Below are 25,080 nucleotides of genomic sequence, written 5' to 3'. Positions count from 1 at the left end.
TAGATAGAATCCATTTTTTGTTGTTGCTTGGAGTCTTTTCTGAATGCAAGCTTTCCGATATTATATTAAATTGAAGCTAACTCCATCTACTAAAACCAATCCACACATTCAGTTACAAAGAGCATAAAATAACATCTACATGGAATCAGAAAAAATGTCATTCCCCACTCCCCTCCCCCGAACTATAAATTCCTTTTCTTGATTTTTGAGGATAAAGGATTTATGTTTACTTCATACAGAGAGAGAGACATATGTTTCAGAGGGAATACTTTTATACAAATCAACTTTCTAATGTCAGGGTGGAGCATTAGACCCGCTGATATGATTGTGCGTGGCTTATCATGACTGCAAATGAAAATTACATGAGTCAAGGCTTCCAAAATTATTGGCTAAAGTCAGCTGGGGAACTGTCCTAAACTCAGGCTAAAATACTTAGCCATAAGCATCAACTGAATACCGGAGTTGGCTTAGTATTTTAATCTTAGCCGAAACCTAATAAAATACTCACATCTCTGAGATAAGTAATGAACAAGTAATGAATTAAATACTGGCCCTGACCAACAAGAGACTATGACACAAAGTGACTAAAATGTTATGATTATCAGTCGGTTTGGAGACAGTTAAGCAGTGTGACTGTGTTTGTTTTTTAATGAAAGTCACCTGGACAGATATTTCTGACATCGTGGAGTTGATAGCTTCATTTCCACAGTTGCAGTCATGGTGCTTCCAGCCTTCTACGATGTCCAGGGACGATTCACCACAGGTTGCCATGGTGATGCAAGGGCTAGACTCCTTTTTGCATTCATCCACTGCTCAGAAAGAAAGAGAGAGAGAGAGAGAGAGAGAGAGAGAGAGAGAAGGAAAAAAGTGAGAGTGATGGATGAATTTCAGTAGTATTTAATTTTTACCACTAGTTTTTAAGGAAGTTTGTCATGATATAAGTGGTACCTTGTACTGATAATTAATCATTGAAGGGTAATTCTCATGGGTGGATAATTGTCCTTGATTGGAATTGTCAATGGTGACTATTGGACATTAAGTTCATGTAGCTAAATAGAAGGAGGAAGGGGAAGGGGAAGGGGAGGGGAAGGGGAAGGGGAGGGGGAGGGGGATTAACATAATTTCTACTTTGCCGCAACAATTTCTTTTACCACACATCATGAGTGGTGAATTATCATCGATGGGCAACTCTCCTGGGTGGGTAATTATCTTTGCATGGAAATTGTTCAAGACAGATCCTGGATGTGCCAATATTCTGAGTACATGCAAACAGGAGGATGGGGGTGAGGAGGGTGGGGTGGGCAGGGGCAGGGGGGGGGGGTTGAGCAGTTGCCCTTAACCTCACTGGGACTGCTACCAGAGGTGACCTCACATAGAATATGGGGCAAGCATACACGTGGGACTTATTTGAGCCAACCAATAACAGGTGCGAGAATTATTCATGCTTTAAGGAAAGAGACTTGTGCTGGGAACTGTAACTCATCATAAATCAAGGAAAGACAAATCATCGTTTACATCAAATTATGATTAGCATGTAATAAACAGTTGCTGACAGGATTGTATTCAGCAGAGCATGGTGCAGTGTCTTAGAATGGTCATGTATATTTCACTGACAACAGTAGTTGCACTATACAGAAGACTTTCACAAAGAAATGTCATCAAAGAAGGGCTGGATCCTACTTCATAAATCTCCTGACTTGTCATAATAAATAAGGGTAATTTCTGCATTAATTTCTGCATTTCTGTTTATCTGATATGATTATCCATTCCACAAGAGCATGTATATTTCCTCAAATTATCTCTCTATTCTTAATGGACATAAAATGTTAAAGGTGCAAATCTACAACTTGATAACTTTTAAGATTGGATTTTGAAGGAAAAAAATGATTACAAAAGATACAGGTACGGGAATTATCTATCAATTTAAAAAAAAATATTTTAAGTATGTTTAATTTCTAATACACATGTGTAATAACAGTAGCTGACTATACAGCAGGTCAGCCCGACGCACATTCTCACTTCATTTACAGGAGGACTGAGAGTCAGCTTTTAAAATCTGAACACCATTACAAATTGCTGTCAATCCACAGTAATCCTTATTTTAATATTTTAAAAAACACACATTTGCACACAGTAGATTTTAATTCATCAGTTTACTAGTATGGCAAGGTTTCATACATCCATTTCTCCTCACTTAAACATATGCAATACATATATTTATTGTTGAATCAATTTTGTTGACAGGCAAGCTAAACTGCCCAAATATGGATTTAAATCTCATGCATGCACTTTGATAGCAGTTGTCTTCCTGCAGGTGAAACAAGTGCATTTATTTTTAACCTTTTGCCACAAAACCTAGCTATTTTATCCACAGTTCAAATTAAAAAAACACAAACAAACGTGTTTTCCAAAAGTTGATAAATACTCCTTGTTGGTGAATTACAGGTATAATAGCCATCTGAAATCAGCGATAATTTTTAAAAAGATCACAGAAGTGTAATTTTGATCACACTTTTCCCACGCTCAAGAGTAACATATGCAATCTGTACCCATGCATATGCTACATGCTTCTTCAGTGAGCAACCACTTTATCTTGGTCACTGCATGAAAGCACCACACATCCAATATATATTAGTGGGTCTTCACTGAGAAAATGCATGTCCGGCCTTCATTCTTGATGCGGTTATATGAATCATCAAACAACTGTTCTGAGGTTGTATACGCTTGGCCAAACTCTGATTTAATTTAAGCACTGTATTTCCGCATATTGTGAGAAAATTCTCACAATTTGATATCAAATAATCTGTAAGCAGTGTTGTATTTCTTCATAGTGGTTCATTCCTGTGCATTGTCATGCTACGGCTGAGCTTTATATGTTCCTAAGCTGTTTATGCACAATGAAAGGAACATGAAAAGTGTACAGAATAGAACTTACCAATGCATGTAATACCGTCTGCACAGAAGCATTCACTATTGAAGTCGTCATCAAGCCGACATGTGCTGTATTTGTCACATGTATTGGGTACGTTGCAGGGGTCAGCTGTAGAGAGATGGTTAACGTACAAATGAGATGGAGGGGAGAAGGGACAGGCAGCGACAAAGACAGAATATAAGAGATGAAGAGAGGAAGAGATAGAGAGAGGGAAAAATAAGAAACAATGAGACAGAGAGGGGCAGATGGAGACACAGAGGAAGGGGCCGGGAGAGAGACAAAAAAACAAAATCAGATATTGACATGGGCGTATCAAAATAGCTTGATAGCTAAACCAAAGGCAATATACAAGGGGAGGGGGAGATGGAAATACGGGTAATAACAAAGATAACAAAAGAATAAGAAAACATAAGAAAAAGGTTACATGTATGTTGCTACATAAACAGTATAACCCAAAATACAGGTTTTCGATGGCTATATACATACATGCAGGTCAGTATTTATAACAATGAATTGCTTTGTATTTTTAAAAATTAAAGATGCACAAAACAAAACAAATACTCTCATCTTTGTTTTTTTAACTCAAGGCACTTTTATTCCTGATAAGCTTTCGATCTCACAGCCAGATTACTAAAAATAAAAAACACTTACAATGTCCTCTAAATGTCATTTGTGCTTCAACAAATTTGTATAATTTGGCAATCTATCTAACTATCAAAAACATCCCCTAACATGTCTTTACGAAGGTCATATATCACATATGACACTGACATTTGTGTGTGGCTAAATCATGTTTATGTTTTAATATCATCAACATGCATGTGGGCAAAATATTACTGTTTAGAGTAATGGAATCATTCTACAGGCCTTAAATTTCAATATTTTTAGGGCAAGGCCTCTTTTCTGAAGGACACATTCCTATATTACAGCACAAATAGGAAGAATTGGATAGGGCACAGAAAATCTCCAAGGCCGATGGGAAGGGCATCGAGGCCACTCAAAAGGGCATCCACGGCCATGGCCTTGGTGGCCTTGGATTAATTTAAGCCCTGTTCTACTATCATGTACATTCATAATTTGGGTTTACATTAAAAAAATTAACCACTTTCATCAGTAGATACTTCACTTTTTACATTTTCATGCAGCAAAAGACCTGTAGAATTTGTTTAGTATGATGGTAAAACAGTGTGTATATTACAAAGTTACACTCTTTGAAATATCCTCCAAATTGTAATATCTAATATCTTCCTTTTTTTTCTCTGATGAAATTATGGTTGAGGGTCTATTTAATCGGACTGCACTAGAAGCCATGCCAATATTTCATACTTGAGTGAGCACTGGATAATTTGAAAAACCTCACGGAAATTGGTTTGCACAAAAACGTTTCAGCCTTGGATATAATTAGCTCAAAGTGCAAAGCAGGCAATTAATGCATGTGTTCTGTTTATTCCTCAACATATTATTCCTGCATGGGTAATGCATGTGCACATGGTATAAAGGTTCAATAGGGAATTGGAAAAACGGATTGATCTTTGACCCTACACCTAGCTATGCATACCCCCAGTGGCGTATCCAGAAATTAATAAAGGAGAGGGGCAGCATTCACCCCAAGACAAGGGTTCAGTAAGTACATAAATTCGGTGAGAAAAAATTATGCATATATCATGAAATTATGATTGTAAAGGATATTTTTTAAGTATGTACTTTGTATTAATACGCACTGGAGAACGGATCATAAAAAATTATATTCAAATTGTTTTTTTTTGTTGTTAAAATTACTTTTAATATTCTATCCATAACAGGTACTAAACCATTTATCTTCAAATCTGAGAGCGTTGATAACTACGGTACTCAAAAATAGCACGATAATCCTCAACATAATATTCCTGCATGGATAAGGCATATGTGCATATGATTACGTACAGGTTTTTAGCCATATGCAAGTTGATACACACTGTTTTGGCCTTAATAATAAGTGCACTCCATCTTCCTCCTTAGATGAAGATGCTATTAAATATCATGAACAGGTTCTGATCCCGCTTCAGCAATTACCGGTTTCCAGCTAAAATGACATCATGTATTTAGGAGAGTTAATTTAAATTGATGATGCAGTACCCAGTACCAAAGGTCCCTGTTGTTTTATGCACGAAAAGGTGCATTTAATAGCACTTTGTTACTTTTTTTAATGTATATAATTTTTTCACCGAATAGATGTTCGTCCCAGGTTTTTGTACTCACTAAACTGTGTGTTTTATATACTTTATAAGTATGCCCTACATGCACCTGTTCCCAGCAGTATGGTAACTCAATTATTACACATGGCATATAGATTGGAGCATATCTGGTACATTCAAAGGGAAGGACGTGGCCATTTTGGGTTACATTACATTCAAACAGGAATGTACTTGTTCAGTATTTCAATAGTTTTTCTGTTAATGCAGAGCCAGAAAGGTGCTAACTCTGTTATATGATTTATTATTCCAAACAGATGAGAGATGGGGGGGGGGGGGAGTCAGTATTACTGTACAAGTGTGTGACCATAAGTGTTCCAAAACAATCCTCAAATCACCCTAAAAAAGTTTGTCCATTGCTCAAAATCACACCCTTATACAAAAAAAACTGTTGTGCCGTTTCTTGAAAAAAAATCCCCCCCCCCCCTAAACAAGTGTAAACCCCCTCAAAACATATTTCCTAATCCTAAACAAGATCTACCTCAGACATTCTCTAGTCTAACAGAAAGTATCCCTGACTCAACAAACATACCCTTTTTCCCGATTTTGGGCTATTTGACACCCTCAATTCGTCACACGCTTCAACCAGCAAAAACTACCCTTTTTGTGCGTTTTGTTTTGTTCATGTGTATACAGCAATATATCTTAACAACCCCCACCCTCCCCCCCCTCCCCCCCCCCCCCCCCCCCCCCTCCCCCCCCCCCCCTTTGCATGAGGAAGCCTATAAGCTAAGAAAGCTTAGATGCATGATCCTATCACAAAAGCGTCTTCTGATATCTTTAAAGATAAAGACCAGTTATGGTCATGCGATTGCATTGTGGATTCGATCAGAAAAGGTTGATCATCTAGCATATGAGTATTGGTGTGTACTGCAAGGTTCTGGAATCATCAAAATGATAAGAAATTTGGACCAGTCGTCGTAAAGTTACAAGCACTGTACACAGAAAGATGAATATGGGACTACGCACACATGCATATATCAATTAGTAGGCGGTTTCCCGGCAAAATTGTTATCATCATATAGTCAAAACATACTCTTTCACATGATTGGTATAAAATAAGAGCTTCCATTTCATTTTTTGAAATTGGGGCATTTCCAAAACTGGCCTTTACCTTTAACTCCTAGTTTACAACGATGACCGTAGCAGCTACAATGGGGAGAGTATAGAGAACCCGCCCCCCCCCCCCCACTCCGGGGTCGGAATGACCCCATGCGTGTTACCAAAATGTCCGGTAAAGGGGTACTTTTCGTGCGACAAAGTCCGGCCCGAGAATTGTAAAAAAAGTGGTGTATTAACTTTTCACCCGGAGATTTCTTTAAAAAGGGGGTGTTTTTTCTTTTTTACTCTCATCTCTTTGGACTCCTGAGAAATTATTCTGAATTTAGGGGGGTACATTGAGCATTTTACATGATTCAGAGGGGTCTCCAAGGCAGGAAAAGCCCGCAAAAAGCTCGCGAAAGGGGGGTTCAGAAATGTTGGCTGTCCTCAGATAGGGGTTGCTTTCAAAAAGAGGGAACGAGCATATATGTACCCTAAATAACACTGAGTGAGGGGGCCGGATAGAGAATATGTTGATTGAGACTTACGTATACAGGTTTCTCCATCATAGAGTGCTGTTGAAGTGCAGTTGCAGTAGTACTGGGCACCCTCTGGGCCACACGTCCCTAAGGGGCCACATGGATCGCTATTGCAGGGATTATCTGTGATCAAGAAAAAGATAGATGGCATCTATTAGATCCCTGTAACATACACAGCCATCATTTTTTTAAACTGCTATTTACACTACTGGAAACCCTTAAAAATACATGATTGCTTGCTCATTCTGGGTTTTTTCGTCCAAGATGTGTGCAAGCACCACTTGTTGCTGCTGCTCTGCATGCGATCTCGAGAAAGCGAGGAGTAACTCGAGTTACATGACCAAAAACCGGAATCATTCACCAATATTTTGAGAGCGGGCATGTACACTGCAAAACCAAGTGAAATTTCTTCTGGCATTAAAAATAAACCTCACTCCTGAGGTGGATTTTTTCATCATGTTTATCAGTATTTGCTTTATTAGCAACTTCCATTTGAATACAAATTTATCGAAGAGTTTAAATGTATGTAAAATTTCAAACTAATAGAAGCTATTAAGCATAAATGTTGAAGAAAGAACAAAATTGAGGAAAAGGTAGAAGGCACTACACCTATAGGGAAGCATAGAACTTGGAATGGAATGACACTGCATGAATGTAATATAATGAATGATAACAAAGATGTGTGGAAAAATGTTGCAATCAACCTCCGAGCTGGGAGAAGATACCTTGATAGATACGTTTCCTGGCATATTATAATCTATTGTGTGAAAATGGTACACTGTATTCAATACAACCAGGCGCATATGCAGAAAGGGGGGGGGGGTGGGGTTTAACCCACCCTCAATTTTTTTTTTTTTTTTTTTTTTTGGAGGACCCCCCCCCCTTCAATTAATTTTCCAATTTTCGGGAAAAAATTTAAAAAAAAAAAAAGTGCTCTTAACCCCCCCCCCCCCCCCCCCCCCCCCGCTGGCTGAGTCGTTGCAAAATTTATCCTCAAAAACTGGAAGGAAAAAAACTGGCATCTAACAACATTCCCCTTTTCGAGTAAGAAAATTGGGAAAATTGGGGGAAAAATAGTGCAAAATAGGGAAGAATAGGGAAATAAAGGGAAAATCAGGATGAAATAAGGAAGAAGAAAAAACTCTGGTAAAAAAAAAAAAAAAAAAAAAAAAAAAAAAAAATCTGGATTTTTTTTTTTTTTAAATCGGGAAGAAAAAAAAAATCAGGAAAAAATCGGGAAAAATTTAAAAACATCGGGAAACCGATTTAAATCGGGTTTTTATCAGGCTTGAGTTGAAGCGAGTGAGAATGGGGTCTATATGACTGAGGTACAATGAACTCCATGTTGAATAGAATCATTAAATTATATTCCTTTCAAGTGGCCTGTCAGCTATATCTCTCCCAGATCAATTCATCACTTATTAAAATGTTGAGGGAGTCATTGTTTGTGTATAAACCCTTCACATCAGGAAGAGATGAAGGAGAGCCATCCATAATGATTGGTACAACAGTCTAATACAACAAATAATAATGCTAGGTCTTTATTCAATTTAACGGCAGCTGGTGATTATCAGCAGGTGACAGAGAGATTAAAAAGAATGTGATAAAACCCAATACCTTCAACTATTGATTGATTTATGAAACTTGACTAAAAAAATACTTTGATGTTGATTGAAAGTCAATTATCATCTTTTAATTAACATGCTATTCCACAAACTTCACCAAAAAGTAAGAGCCTGAAGTATCAACTTATAACATTTCAGAGAGACAGACAGACAAAGAGGGAGGGAGGGGGAGGGAGGGGGAGGGAGGGGGAGGGAGGGGGAGGGAGGGAGGGAGGGATGGAGGGAGGGGGAGGGAGGGAGGGAGGGATGGAGGGAGGGGGAGGGAGGGAGGGAGGGAGGGAGGGGAGGGAGGGAGGGGGAGGAAAAGAGAGATGGAGAGAGGGAGAGGGAGAGGAGAGAGAGAGAGAGAGAGAGAGAGAGAGAGAGAGAGAGAGGAGAGAGAGAGAGGGAGAGAGGGAGCAGGTGGAGGTAAGGGGAGGAGAGGGAGGGAGAGAGAGGGGAGAGAGGCAGAGAGAGGGGGAGAGAGAGAGAGAGAGAGAGAGAACAGTCTATGCATATCAGTTAAAATGTCAAGCTCTAAAAATATGCACATTTCAGATGAGGCAATTAATCAAAGTTCTTATGAAGTGAGATTATCATTATTGGTAAAAGCACATAATATATTCTAAACTACTTAAAACCTAAGGCAGCAATACAAATTTATTTAAAATTAACACTGAAATCAAGCCATCTCCAAAGAGCTAAATAAATAATCATACTAGTACTACACACTGAATAAGAAATGAAAGACTATCATGGGTATCTATGACAGAGATGTTGATGATGTGGGCAATTCACAAGTGATAAGGGCAATTTGTTCAGTCCATATGTTTGTGAGTAGACATAATGGATCAGTAATTAAGCTTGCTGTGAACCGAACTAGATTCAGATCTCCACTAGTTACGACATCGATCCGCTGTCTGAAATGACTGGAGAAATTATTGAGAATTGAGTGTTTCACAACGGTGGTGGAAATACGGCTGAAATTAATTTGAAGATTCAAAAAAACGGTAAAAAAAGCAGTATAATATCCTTTTAATGTTTATTTACGGCAATGGCTGTTGGCAGATGATTCATGAAAATGGTCGTTCTACGTTTATAGTTATGCACATTTTATTACAAATGAATTAAAAAATGTCATTTTGTAAACATACAGCAGGGACTCTACCTTATCTCTCAATGTCATAGTTTGAGGGTTATTCCTTTCAAAGATTTTTGCTTCCCCGCTAATTATAAATTACCATGCTTTGCATAAACATGTACGTGCAAATAGCAGATATTTGAGTTCAACCTACTCCTTTACAGTCCAAATAAACTAAAAAAATACCTGTCTGTTTTAAATGCAATCAGTTTCATCTCAAAGATTCCTGAAAATTCCTTCCTTAAATTTACAGATTATTTGATGCTCTTTATACTTAAAAAAGAACTAAATGCATGGATGACTACATGTATACTGGTACTTACATGTACATAGAGAAAACACAATCATATCACAGGAGATTTAGACTTTATACAGCCTTGCAGGTAGTGATTTTCAGACCTGAACAAGTCTATATAAAAATGTCATGGTCATCAGAACGAGAAGAATTACTACTCTCTCATGCATGCAAAGAACAAAATGGTTGACCTGAATTATCAGACTTGAAATATTCAAACAACAAAGGATCCTCACAAAAACAGATAACTCTCCTCAAGAGATCTGAATTCTGAAAAGATGTAAATAATCACTCACTGACACACATAATTATGAAAATCAATATGCAATGTCTATGCTTTTTTATTTACAAAGAACTATTAAGCAAAAGGGAAACATTTTCCCACAGGTATCAAAACTTACAACCTCAATGCTGCAATTTAAAATGCATGAGTATTCAAAGTCCTCCTTGAAAACCACTACTAGTATCTTTCAATAGAATGATAAATTCACACAAGCCTTTCATCATGGGAAATGTTTTTATTCATATTTTTTTTAATCAAAACAACATGTGCCCTGGTTTTTCGCCTTGCTTCCCAAATCACACTGCACCATTATTGCATTGATTTGTAAAGCTTTTCTTAATAGCCTCCATCGATTGACTGCTCAGACTCTCTACCTTTTTAACATCAAAATCAATAGTTGAGAATATCGCATATGCCAAATTACTTCGGAGCAACACAGACATATCAATGCATCTCAATGCTTTGATTTCATACACATCGTTCGTTACATTCCCGCCAAGTGCAACGGCGTGTTCTTTTGTGTAATTAACATAAAGCAAGTTGCGTGATGTTGCATCTATGAGTTGTGCAATACAACAGGTCTATACTGTTCAAATGTATTCTACACAAGCAAACCATGGATCGATGTTCATTCAAACGCACGTTCAGGGTAATTTAAAATGTAAGGGAACCTTTCGGGAGTATACATTCATGCTAGTCTTGCTTGCAAACTCCAACTTATTCTATCCATCATTTAAGTCCAATGTTGATACAAATCCACTTACTAAAAATGGGGTACATGTACAAGATTTTGCATACATGTGAAACTATGCATTAAGGTATCACGTTATACACATGGAGACTTACACAAAATCACTGTAAATCTCTAGAACAAAGTAAAAACAAAAATTATAAAGCCTATTGCTATGCATGAACCTCAGAGCTTGAACAATTAATTTCAGGTAATATCCATTTTCCATATTAAGATAATTAATGAGCTCTTTCAGACTCTCAAAGAAATAAAGCATATTTTCAAAAAGTTCATTTTACCAGAAATGAAATGAAGAAATATAATTTGTATGTGAATCAGATGATCTCTTTTCACAAATCAGAATACAAGTTTCAATAATTTTGCTGAGTTACTAGAAATTCATGAAATAACTTATCCAAATATTCTTAGCAAATCATTTTCTTAACAAATCATTTTCTTAGCAAATCATGTTCTGCTGATCTCAACAAAATGTTGAATGATTAACAATCCTGTATTATCTTCTCAAAGAAAGATTGTTTTGAAATGCAATTTGATTATCTGACTTACCTAAAGATAAAGTTTAAAAATAAAAAAATCTGTTATAAGAAACTTGATAGAATTGATAGCTCTTATATTAGTCAAAAGAAAGAAAATGAAAGAATACAGAATTATGCATGAATAATCATCTTCACACAGAATTAAAAACAAATCATCAGCGTATAAAATAAAACAGGTAAGATTGAGTTACCAATTGAAATTCAGTTAAAAGTTAAAAGGGAATCAAGAACCTACAACACATTAAAACTACATACCGCAGTACTAGTATATATTCACATTACGGTAGCTATAAACCTGCTTAGATTTTATGAAATGAATGATCCTACTTGGTTTTGTGACATACATATCCTTGCTCCTATGGGCATATGCATCCTGATTGATCATGTTGTCAAACCATATGCAATCAGTGAACAAAAGTAATACATCATATGGTCTGGACTAGAGGCTAAGGAAAGCAACATGTAGTAGAGAGTGAGTGAGAGGGAGGGAGAGAGAGAAGGGGGATAATAATAGAGAGAATGAATTAGAATGATCAGAGCTACATGGAGACAGAGGGGATAAAGAGAGTGAAGGTGAGAGAGGGATAAAATGGATAGAGGAAGATAAAGCAAGAGAGAAAGAGAGAGGCAAAGTGAGAGAAAGGAAAGGTTGCAAGAGATAGTAGAAAAAAGGGGGAAATGTAGACAGAGAGAGAGAGAGAAAGAGAGAGAGAGAGAGAGACAGAGAATGAGAGTGTAAGAGAGAGACAGACAGAGAGACAGATAGACAAACAGAGAGAGAGAGAGAGAGAGAGATGGAGAAAGAAAGAGTGAAAGACAGAGACAGAAAGAGATAAAGGTTGCAAGAGATAGTAGAAAAAGGGGGAAATGGATGGAGAGAGAGAAAGAGAGAGAGAATGAGAGTGTAAGAGACAGACAGACAGACAGACAGAGAGAGAGAGAGATGGAGAAAGAAAAGGTGAAAGACAGAGACAGGAAGAGATAAAGAGAGAGAGTTAGAGGGGGAAAGAGCAAACTAGACATTTATAAAAATCTACTTAATAACGTATGCCTACCGTATTATAGATCATTACATCATTACATCATAAGTATTTTTATCCCCATAGTTTCAATGGGACTAGGCCATCGCAAATTTTCAGGGCGTGAAACACAATCGAATGAGTAACATATAGATCAGAGCCTCTCTTTTCTACATGAATTTACCACACGTCATGCAGATGATTAAGTAACAATATTTTATATTATTCATGTTCCTTATTTGATTAATCAAAGGTAAAGTATAATCACTGTGACGTTGGAATGCAAGTTGGATACTCTCTTTTGTAAAGTACTAATTTCTGTTGTATGTACGTGCCAGGTACCAATAGTCATTTAAGAATGCACAACCAACTTAGGCTGTTGCACTCACGAAGGGATCAAAGTCAAAGTATGATATAAAATCAATATTGACAAACTTAAAGGGGGTCGATTCCCTTGCGCAGGAATTAACATTTTAAGTTGTACTTGTACAACAATTTAAAGATGACAATACAACATCAGAACCTCCCTCAGAATATGAAAACTGGCAAATTTGTAATTATATTAATTGTTTTTGTAATTATATTATTTTATGGAATGTCCAATATTACATGCACAGCATAAAAATCATTTATTTTTCTCATATTACATCTCATAACAAAAAAATTGTATGACCTGGATTTCATACACGTCATAGCTAGAGTCTACTAAAGATAAAGACTACATTTCATATTGTTGAGAAAATGTATACACTTCATATTTTAGAAGGGATCTAATATCTCTTTTTATCACAGGCAGATTAATGTATCTTTGTTTTCTGGGTGTTTCACAAATGGACTTGGGAAGGGTACCAAAATTACCCACAAATGCAAAAGTGATACACTATATGACTGTGTCTTTATTTCATTACTCATCTAGATTTTAAACACACCTGAGACAGGTACTTCATCATAACATTCTAAAAATGCTGAATTGTACAGACAATAACACAATCCTTCATTTCTCCACGCCCTTGTTTGACAAAACATACAGGAACCATCAATCAGTACTATACAAAAGAGAGAATCCAACTTGCCCTCCAATGTCTCAGAGATTAAACATTACCTTTAATTCATCAAATAAGGAACATGAATAAAGCAAGATATTGTTATTGAATCATTCGCATGACATGCGGTAAAGTCATGTAGAAAAGAGAGGATTTATATGTTACTCATTCAATTGTGTTTCATGCACTCAAAACTTGAAAAGGTCTAGTCCCATTGAAGCGATGATGATAAAAGTACTTTTGATCTGAGGCAGTCATTAGGATTCTTGTGTTAACATTGACAAAAAAACAAACATATATCTCTTCCAAAAAAAGAAACTGTGCATATATCTAGTAGAATTTGCTGGTGGTCTTTTTTCCATCATAAAGCTATCAGGTATTAAGAAATACAAAAGAGGCAAATTGAAGATATATTGGGCTGTATCTGTTAAATGCTTTCAAAGATTTTCAACAGATAATTAAAACAACCTGCATATTGTTTACCTTAAAAAATTTGAACAGAACGGCCCATCTTTCATCATCTACTATACATCAATATCTTTATCAGATAAGTGGGACAGACTAAGTCATTAAGCTAAAAAGCAGTCTGTATACCTGGAAAGTTCATTGACTCTTTGAAACAATCACTGAACTGAACTACATGTATTCAAGTTAATACACATTGACATATACCTGGTTTATCGTGGTAGTATTGACACAAGCATTACATCAGGGTCTGATGTTTGAATATTAACCTCTGAACTGTTAAAGTTTACTATGATAAACACACAACATAGCTCAATGCTAAGAGGCTGGAAGGACTATTACGTTACAAAAACTGTTTTTCAAAAATGAATTTTAGCAGTCTGTTATTAATTAGGAAATCAATCAATAACATTGGAGCTCGAAGAAATAAATCTTTAAAACCCCACATTCACTTAAAATCAGTTTGTATTATTTGGTATTTATCAATCATGGCCTTGTTACACAAAGCTGAGTAACGGATAGTACATTTGATTTTTACGATTGATTGCATTGGTCACTATGTGCAATCAATCACAAAAATCAGTTATACAATTATTTGCTCAGCTTTATCTTTTGGGGCCCTGGGCTTAATTAGGGCAGATTCACAGTAAATGCAGTCTCAAATTTGATTCTCACACGAGTATTTAGCATCTGATGAATTTTCAGTGGATAGTATATTCATAATTATACATACGGTAATGAAAGCAACAATCTTGGATGCTCAAAACTCCCAATAGTTTAATGAATTTTGCAACCAAAACTTCATGCCATGAAGTACAGGTTATGTATCATAACAATGAACTTTTGCCAACTTTGTGAGAGTATATGGTTTTCTAATGCTACCTCATACTACAGATCACTGATAAATTCAATGTACACTGATTTCCTATGCAGACTTACCTATACAGTATATGGTTTTCTAATGCTACCTCATACAACACATCACTGATAAATTCAATGTACACTGATTTCCTATGCAGACTTACATTTTCTAATGCTACCTTATATAACACATCACTGATAAATTCAATGTACACTGATTTCCTATGCAGACTTACCTATACAGTATATGGTTTTCTAATGCTACCTTATACAACACATCACTGATAAATTCAATGTACACTGATTTCCTATGCAGACTTACCTATACAGTATATGGTTTTCTAATGCTACCTTATACAACACATCACTGATAAATTCAATGTACACTGATTTCCTATGCAGACTTACCTATACAGTATCTGGTTTTCTAATGCTACCTTATATTACAAATCACTGATAAATTCAATGTACACTGATTTCCTATGAAGACTTACCTATACAAGTATCCCCATCCAAGGTGGGATGTCTATCCAAGATGGCACCCTCATTACACAGACATTTATACAGGCGCTCATGAGGCTCACAGCTTCCAAGCTCCCCACAGGGATCTAAGTCACATGGATTAGCTGTGTCAAAAAATAAAATTAGATTTGAATAGATTATCTACATACACAACTATGATATACGTGTAATGATGGGATGGGAGATGATTTGGTAAATAAATATTTACGTCAGGAGAAGCGGTGACAGAGTTGTTTGTATAACTTTTGTTAAGACACACAATAATAAGAATAATGTTTCATAGAAGCAGACAAAAAATACTCATGAAATGACTGAAAACGTAAGAAAAGGAGACAGAAAAGGCAACTTACTCCATATAGTGTATCCATCAAACATAACTTCTCAATATTACATTCATTTTTCTTTCAAATAACATTCAAAATAGTGTTTTTGCTTGTGTCTCTAAGAATCCCTAAAATGTTTTACAATCCTGTATTGTTTGCAAACAAATTATCTATCAAAGTATCCCTCCCCTAAAAAAAGACATTTTCTAAATAAATAAAACTTGCTTTCTCATTGTAACTTCCCTTCATAATGATCATACTACCAAAGGAAGGGAACCATCAATCAGCCATAAGCTTTGCTGGAGTAATAATGTTCCCTAATCATAACAACTACAATCCACCTGAGAGAACCTGAGAGAACTTAAGAATGGACGATGAGTCAGATATGAGAGGAGTTTTAATACTCTCATATGATACTGCCCTGGATACATACAAGTCTATACAATTTTGGCCTGTGCAGCTTTCAATCTAAACCTTACCTTCTAAACAAAAAACTAAGACCAAGCGTTTGTGTTTTCTCAGATATACTGTGTTATTAGTGTTATTAATCATCGTTATCATCATGGTCATCATGATCACCATGAACACTTTGATAAGATTTGAATATATTTCATGTTAAATTTTTATGTTATCATATTGAAAAGTAAACGATCACTCAAAGAGCTCATTTTTCACCCCAAAACAAAACTCATAGCACACACAAATTTCAACAAAGGTCAAAATATAAGTGAAATTCTTACATCATCAAGTTTCAATGTCACAAAAATGTCTAAAGGAATGGCAATAAACCTTATTATGAAGGAAGAGTTTGTGATTAGAAAGAAGAAAAATTAGAAACTTCTAAGTGTAAAATGACCAAGATGTAACAATAAAAAATAAAAAAAACACAGTTGTAATCTTATCACTATAAAAACAAGAAGCATTTGTGCATCTAATCACCATGACTTCAAGGCCTTTTATAGCGCAAAGCCGGCCGCAAACACAAACTCAGGCTCAGGTGCTTTCTTGGAGGTTCCTTTCAAAGGTTAATTATAAAACAAATTTATCCGTCTGACGATACAATCCCAACTTTACTGAATCCAATTTGAAAAGGATAATCATTAACAGAACAGGAATACACTCAAGTGGCGGGTATAGGAACTGCCTGAATCAACACCGCTTATGTCTAAAGCACACCTGTCTGGCATTCTTAAAGACAGGGTTGACTTCTGGTTAAGGAGAAGAAAAATATTGTGAGATTTTGAATTCTTTTCACGCGTTTGGAAGAATATATTACAAATGTTCCCCGGAAATGATCAATAAATATTTGGAATATGATAAGAAATACATGAAAAACCTGGACCAAGATTTCATGCCACATGTGTGTTGTCCCATGTACATATTTCTGTGTGCAGTCCATGTGACTCTCAGGAAACAGCCGGAGTCATTTAATTATCATTTTGAGGGTTCCAAAACCAGAGGGTATGCACCGATTCTCATGTACCACATTTAATCACCCTTTCCCGATTACTTTCAGACAGGATCTTTCAAAACATGATCTTTCAAAACATGATTCCATGACCAGACCTCGACTTTATCTTTAAAGTGAATTATCCCAAGTAACCTGGGACCTAGGTAATGGAAAACCTTGCTGTCTTTCGGTAATACTGTATATATATCTAGGGTTGCCCAAAGGTACCATTTTTTAATATGATTATAAAAGCAGTAAACTTGTTTATAGACTTGTTATACGATGGAGGAAAGATATTCCTGATAGCTTCAGGAAAATCCATTGACATATATTTCCAAAATTTCACATGTGACTTAAAATCACTCAAACTCAATCTGCCTTACATTAAATACATAGAAAAGGGTCTTCCCATCGCCAAATTGACGGCATTTTATGTTATAAATCATCAAGTACAAGTAATTTCTTGTTCTAATCTATTACTTATGCTCAGAGGCTTTTGCATCTGTCATATTTCAATGTTGCAGGGAATCCGTGATGACACGCACAATTTAGTTTTAGTGATGACTAATATTATTTCAGTGATAAAAAAGATATAAGGCTTTACACTCCATGTGTACCGGTAAGTTCTCAAACATGGAAATGCTCTCACGTTGAGTGAATCAATTTTTTACAAAAGATTTATTCTGTACCACATTCAACTTCAATCATATTCTTGCATCTCTTATAACTAATCTTTCCTTATTAAAAGGTAGAGATACACAACTGGGCCCTGTCTTATAAAGAGTTGCAATTAATCCGAATCAACCGCAAGTTCTCTTATCAACTGCAATTATGAAGTCTCCTATTTTGTATGTACACAGTTCGATTGATAACAATTGCAACTCTTTATAAGATGGGGGCCCAGGTGTTAATAAAAGACCAAATAAAAGAAAAATATAGACAAATAAACATCTAGATGTATTTTGAATATTATTGTACTGAAAGAAGTGTTCTTACCTATGATTTCAACAAGGTGGGTCTCATCTACATGGGTGGGAGTACTGCAGTCATTTTCTCTGCTATGACATTTTGGAAACATCTTTGAAGAAATATTAGACACAAGAATAAAAGAATAGAATTAAGAGGTCATGTTACAAATCAACACCAATCATTGATGACACATCTGATAGTTTGTAAACCACTATTAAAGACACAAAGAACACACAAAACACAAAAACTAAAAGAAATCAATAACTTATATTCTTGTACTACAATTGTATTATATAATATCATATTGTAAGCTTGATAATGAAGAATAATGAAGATAATGGTAAATACATGTGAAATCTAACTTGGAAAATTACAATTTCTGCCACACTATAAACCCCGAATAGAGAGAGACCAAATTAACATATAATGGGAAAGAGGATATAAATTGTTATGTGTGGCCAATTTGGATGTGAAGTAAATTGTGTGTTCTTTTTAAGATAGGTATAATAAAACGCTACTGGGGGATGATGTGAAAGTACGACAAAGGTGAAGAGAATAACAAAGAGAAAAAGAAGGAATAAAACAATTAATGGAAGTCTAGAGGAAGAGAGGCTAAAAAAGGAATAAAAGACGGTCAAACAGACAGAGAGGGGAGATGGAAAACGCAACAGTACAGTTGGAGTGAGAAACTGCAAGAGAAAATATGATAAGAGGAAAGAGGGACAAAGAGGGAGAGAGAGTGGGAAGGAAAGAAATATATATTTAGAAGGATAGGGGGGGGGGGGGATAAACTAATACCATTATATACTCACTGATGTATGGACCGTTTTCCCGATATCTCCTTCTTCCAATGTGAAGATCACACTACTCACATTCATCATTAGCCCATTGACCATGACTGGAGTGGAAATCAATGATGACTGAAAAAGAACCAATATTAAGAATGTTTTTATAACAACAAAAACAAAAGAAACAACAACAATAACAACAATAACAGCAACAAAAACAATATCAACATTGTGTATATATCTGCCCCCATGATTGCTGAAGGTACTAATAATACAAAGTATGAATATAAGTATATAACCCTTGCTTTACCCAAGCCAAAAAAAAAAATTTGAAAGTCTAGGGTGCATCTCATACACAGTCAGGTACAATTTTTTGTTTTGGTCGATTTATGCCCCTCCACCTGCTCTGTGCCGGGCAATGTCTCCCAGCTTAGTCATACAAGGTGTGTTGACAACTCACCACTTGGAAACTAGAACAACACTCCCTGTATGGCCGTAATTCTGTGGACTTTTAAAGATTTTTTTTTTTTTTTTTTTGCCCCCAAAATAGGGGTGCATCTTATAAACAGGTGCGTCTTATACACAGAGATTTACGGTAGTCCACAGACACATTCACGTTACCTCAACACCTCAACAAAAGGGATATAAAGAATAAAATAAGCTGATCAACTTACTAGATATATTAAGATTATACTTCCAAGTGCAATTAAGTTTTAAATGTACACTTGTATGCATATTTATGGTGCTGAAGAATTGAATTTAAACGTGTATTAAAGGTAATACAAAGTTTTGGGAAATTTTGAAAATTGGGTGGATAGTGATTCTTTACAATTTTGATATATTTGGATGCCCCTGTGGATGTATTATAAGCACTTGAAAAGTTGGCCCCTAAAACACTTCTGCTTTCGAGAAAAATTGAATATAAAATTTACCGGTGCTCGAGGTAAATTTTAATAAATTTCAAATAGCGCCTACGGCTGTATAATAGTAGCTGCGATCATGAAAATCTCAGAATATATAGTTGTGATATATAATTTCCAAACGGGAATAGCTAATTAGTCGATTTTTGGCAAGAAACATTGTTTTATAGCTTAATTAATATCTTGACCTTGAGAGGGAGCTATACAACATAAAGAGTTTATTATTTACAATTTCATAACATAACTCGATTTCGAACGCGACAACGATCACTGATTATTGTAGGATCGCATATGCTTCCAATATGTTCATTTGAACCAAATTCATAACCCCATACCAAAACTTTGTATTACCTTTAAAGGCAAAAGGAATTCATTCATTTCTGGGGGGTGTTTCACAAAACTTGTCATCAGTGACAAATGACAGCTTTTGTTATAAGCTACTGAAATCCTTGTTTCTGATTGGTTATCAGCAGATTTGTCACTGATTTTTGACATTTGTCATTGAAAAATGGCTTTGTGAAAAGGTCCCTGGTCCTTCACTTACCGTTTCAACCACTTGATACTGCATGGGTTTAGGCACATCTATTTCCAAGACACTGATTACATATTCAATAAAGCGGTAGTCAGGAGGGGCGATATTGAATGTGACTTTGAGTTCCAGGTACTGGGGGAAGAGTTGTTCAGGCACTAATAGCTGAGGCTTCCATAATTCTACCATTCACACAGAGAAAGGTGACAATAAAAAGATATGAGAATCGAGGCAGGGAAAATGTGAAAGAGAGCAAGAGTTGTATAGAGCTTCTAGAGACCAATAGAGAATCACCTTTTGTGTAAATAATTACATCTTGAAAAGGAACATATTTTCTTGCATATATATTGTCTGCAATCTGATTTTAACTTATACCAAATTACTTTGAAATTACTATGGATATCATGCATACGCCTTAGTTAAACAGGGTCAAATATTTGTATTACTGCTGGCAAGTGATTGAAATAAAATGTTTTAACTTCTCCGTACAGGATCCGGATGACTCAGATTTCTAATACTATCCAGGGTGTCAAATGGTACATGTATGTAGATATATTTGAGGCAAATATTTGAGGCAGAATCAAGACCCTAAAAATCAACAATTGTTTCCATTTTTTAATATCTAGGCCAAAGCGTCTTTGTTCTGTAGACAGAACGGAAATATCCCAGTTTGAAAGCACAACTGTCTAGGGATTTAATATCGGCTGTGGTTCAATAGTGCACCTACAAAATGCTTGAAAAGGCTCAGTTGAATGTGTGAAAAGGAATTACATCAAAGTGATCGAATCATGCATATATTATGTATATCAAACTGCTAATAAAATATCACTGTAAAAACATGAATCTGCCTAATCTGTACTCCATTGTTTTCTGAGTGAATTTCATATTACAGCACAAGAGGAAGAAGAAAAAAACACAATAAAAATTTTTTGAATAGTTCTAAGAATTTTTTTTTTCTTCATTGAGGTTGTGTTTATTGGTTATCTTGATGCCCCATGCTGACATCTTGAATGGATATTCATAACAACGCACACCCCCCTTAGTATCGTTCTTTACAACACTTATATTGGCTTTGGTCCAAAAATGTTAACAGATGTTATGAATAGTTGTACAGATTTGACATGAATGAGTCACATAATACCTTCTTTAGACTTCTGACAGTACTGATCCCACTCAAGTGTAGGAGAACACCCTAAAAAATAAAGACAGAACAGATAGAGAAAAAAGGTGAGAAATGAAAGCAAATAAGGACATTCATAATACATATAGCATTCAGTACACAATCATCACCTTTTCTATACCAAAAATCAGTTAGCACAAATGTTATTTCACTCTTCAATTTTGGGGTGTTTATTCATTTTTTTCTTAAATTTTTCTTCATTGGGCATGGAGAATTTCTCATAGGACCATAATGTTAATTATTACAGGTAGAAAGAAGAAAACGGTCTTTACTACCAGTAATCAGTACAGTCTGCATAACAGAATACAGCATTACTTTTTTATGCAAAAAAAAGGACTGCGATTACAGATAAAAGTTGACAAAGGGTGAGTCTGATGTATCTTTAAAAGTATAGCTATCACATTGTGTAAAGGCAGCCCAGGCTTTGCTGAACGTTCGCAGCAGGGTATATACATGTGTACCTCCCATCTGACTTTATCAAAACAAAGAGAGTTGAGATAAAATAAGTGTGAATTTGATTTTCCAGGCAAAAGATCACAATATTTTGGGGACACATATGATGACATATTAATGAAATCAGGGAATAAAAGAGACAGATATTTATTGGGGGGGGGGGGGGTGAGGGAAGGGGCTACATGTATCTAATCTTATGCTGCTCAAGCATTGTGTAATGCCAGCGCAGAATGTGTTGAACGCTCGCAGCAGGGCATCTTCTGGCAGCCATATGACTTTGTCCAAACATAACGACGCTCGTCATACAATAAAAGAGTGTGAATTTTATTTTCAAGGCAAAGGTCACAATTTTTTTTGCGAGCAAGGGAATATATAAACAGGGGAACTTGAGACAGATGTATTAGCCGGGATGAGGTGGCAGCATGTACCCAATTTCATGTTGTTATAAAACATTGTTATGTGTGATGACAGTGTAGGCTCTAAGTGCCAAACCCTAGTAGTATCTCATGTATGACTATCCGAACAATAGACACTTAATAATGCTCAACATGGTATAAAAGACTGTGAATTTGGGCAAGTAATGTAAATATAAATGAAAATGTGGAAAAGCGGGATGTCATATATAAATAAGGATCTTTTGAAAAAAGGTCTCATAGCGGGATGCCGCATCCTACACCTTCCACCCCCTCACTTCCACCCCCTCACTCCCACCCAACTTTTCATGATAAAACCTTATCATGCCATGAACTATTGTATTCCACCTTTCAAAGTGCAATCTTTAATACTCTAAACTTCTTTGTTTGCTTATGAATGGTTAAGAAAACATTCTGGCACATGATAAGAGTTCATTGTCTCGTATCATCACAAGAATTGCAGTAATTATGAACACTATCTGTACCACTATACATGTTCAAATGATTATTTTAACTTGATTTCAAATAGTCATTCTTGAAAATTTCCATTCTTTATTTCATTAATTGTGTATTTTTTGACAAACAAACTGTATTCTGTATCCAAACTAACCACCAACAAAAATAGGCAAACCCCCCCCCCACCTTTTTGTGTATCTCTTTAATAGTTTTTCTAACTTAAACCTGTATTAAAGAAGGATCGAACCTGTTCATAAAACCACCTGCCTAAATCGCTTTTCCCTGTCTCTCATGAAAGCTGTCCTTATATACAAGTTCGATTCTAGCACAAAATTAAAATTTGGAAGTAGGATAAACTGAATGTTTATTATTCATATCAATCACAAGGTTCTATAGATAACACATGTACATGTGGATTGAAATGATGAAAAGATTCCATATATCTATAAAAAAAAATTTAAAAAAGGTGCTTGAAACTGACCACTAGCACAATTACAGAGAGGTTAATACATTTTCCTGTCCAATTTGCGAAACTGAACATCGAAATTGCACGATTGATGAATATGTCACGATTTGCTGTGTAACCTGTAATACCAGTACATGTAACTATATCTTTATCTATTTCTTGGAATACAAGAAATTCTTTAATAGACAAGGGAAAACCCCTATATTCTGACAGATAATGGTGCACTTCACAGATAAGTAAACAGATTACAGTCACTACTGTTTTCATATTGATGCGATGTTCAATAAATATTAAGTGCAATGCAATGCTTCGCTCGTCCTTAATGAATTTCTTTGCATGTGGTGTAATGTCATTGTATAAAGCCTTCGTAGGAGGCCAAATTGAAGGGGGTCTTCTTAATTGTCTCCTATCTTTGTCTTTTATCTGCACAACAGCCTACAGGCTATAGACTCATGTACCCCCCTCCCTCCCCAATCTCTCTGTGCAACTGCAAGCACACACCTTGGTAAAGAATCTTTATGTACAGTGTATGGCATTTCAAACAAATAAAAACTCCCTTTTTCAACTCTAGAATACGTACTGTTCATGAATGTATCTTTAATGAATTATCCTTCTGAATTTCTTGTTTAAGTGTACTTATTGAATCACATAACATACAGTTTATTGCATTATAACTGCAATGTCTACATTATCAGGCTATTACTTGATCATCTTAGTATGGTTACGAGTTTATCACCTTACTCTCATGCTCATGTTATACCCGTGCAATTCTTGTTACATCATACAAATTGCTAAACATGGACATGATTAAACAGCTTTTACTTTGATCTAGGACCCCCCTCAACCCCCCCCCCCCTTCCCTTTCCTAATCTGGCAAAATTTATATTACAGTAATTCAGCGTTTGTGTGTTTTATTGAAATTAGACACTGAAAGTTTGTCACGAGCATATATAGCTCTATAATGAATGAAATTTGAACAGAATAGTAATACGATGCACTGTTACTATGGCGATCCAGGGAAACCTTTTTCATACGTATGACGTGCATGTATTCCTAATATAGAGAAAGGTTGTGCTTATATAATTATAGTCAGAGTCTGCACTCGATAAAAGTAAAGGAAAAATAGTCAAAGGAGTGAAAAGAAATGAAGCTGTGGGAAAACTCAGAAAGCAGAAAGAATACAGGAAAAAAAAATCACCCTTTTATAGGAAATGTAGAAAGAATCACTATGAACAAAATTACTATTTGTATTGTACTTTCAATCTGATTATTTAATATGAAAATGAGCAGTCTGTCTAGCAGGAAAGGATTCTCTGTAGGGCTATACAATATCAAGAATTAGGGGAGCATTCAGAGCAACTACAAAGAAGAGAATGATCAAGATGACTGGATACAGATCATTATAAATGAGCTTCATATAATGCAGCTACATGAATAAAGTTTAGGAGACAATCAAAAGGGTCTTTTTAAGTACAGGTTCCTTTTGTACATGTTTATAGGAGAAATGTCTATTCAAGGGAAATCAGGTCTTAATACATACATTACATATATATATATATATATATATATATATATAGACATACAATGTTTCTATATGGTGGTGGCTTAAGTCGATTTTCACTGTACGAGGGATATGAGGGAATATCATCATACATAAAATAGAAATAAAAGGTATTGCTATGAATTAATTAATTACCTGGTACTCTGAAGTCTCTGACAATACTGGACGGGTCAAGGAGGGTTTGATTCTCAAAATCAACAGGTAGTGTCCTTATGGTGAGTGTGTAAGGCTCCAGAGGCCAAAGGTCACAAAAGCAGTCAAAGCTAAATTTTCGCTAGGAGACACAAAAAATGCAATTGTTTTTATAAT

General features: G+C 35.7%; 1 protein-coding gene across 3 annotated transcripts in view; it reads right to left on the bottom strand.

Moving 5' to 3' along the window:
• LOC100890352 overlaps positions 1–25,080 on the bottom strand; it is a 64,469-nt gene that overhangs the window by 9,071 nt on the left and 30,318 nt on the right. For 2 of the 3 annotated variants that reach the window (XM_030972076.1, XM_030972077.1), the window contains exon 1: positions 661–773. Coding sequence is in view for 1 of the 3 variants with exons in the window: in XM_030972074.1 (XP_030827934.1) it covers positions 661–809; positions 2,936–3,040; positions 6,753–6,866; positions 15,236–15,367; positions 18,033–18,114; positions 18,818–18,925; positions 20,258–20,424; positions 21,384–21,434; positions 24,907–25,045 (1,047 nt within the window). In the remaining 2 variants the exon portion in view is untranslated. Of the gene's footprint in view, positions 1–660; positions 810–2,935; positions 3,041–6,752; positions 6,867–15,235; positions 15,368–18,032; positions 18,115–18,817; positions 18,926–20,257; positions 20,425–21,383; positions 21,435–24,906; positions 25,046–25,080 lie in introns of those variants that run through there. The other variant, XM_030972074.1, reaches the window with a different exon arrangement.

The sequence above is a fragment of the Strongylocentrotus purpuratus genome, unplaced genomic scaffold (assembly GCF_000002235.5).
Source record: "Strongylocentrotus purpuratus isolate Spur 01 unplaced genomic scaffold, Spur_5.0 spur5_scaffold_6, whole genome shotgun sequence".
Taxonomy (NCBI): Eukaryota; Metazoa; Echinodermata; class Echinoidea; order Camarodonta; family Strongylocentrotidae; genus Strongylocentrotus; species Strongylocentrotus purpuratus.
This window is presented reverse-complemented; position numbering and strand designations above follow the sequence as displayed.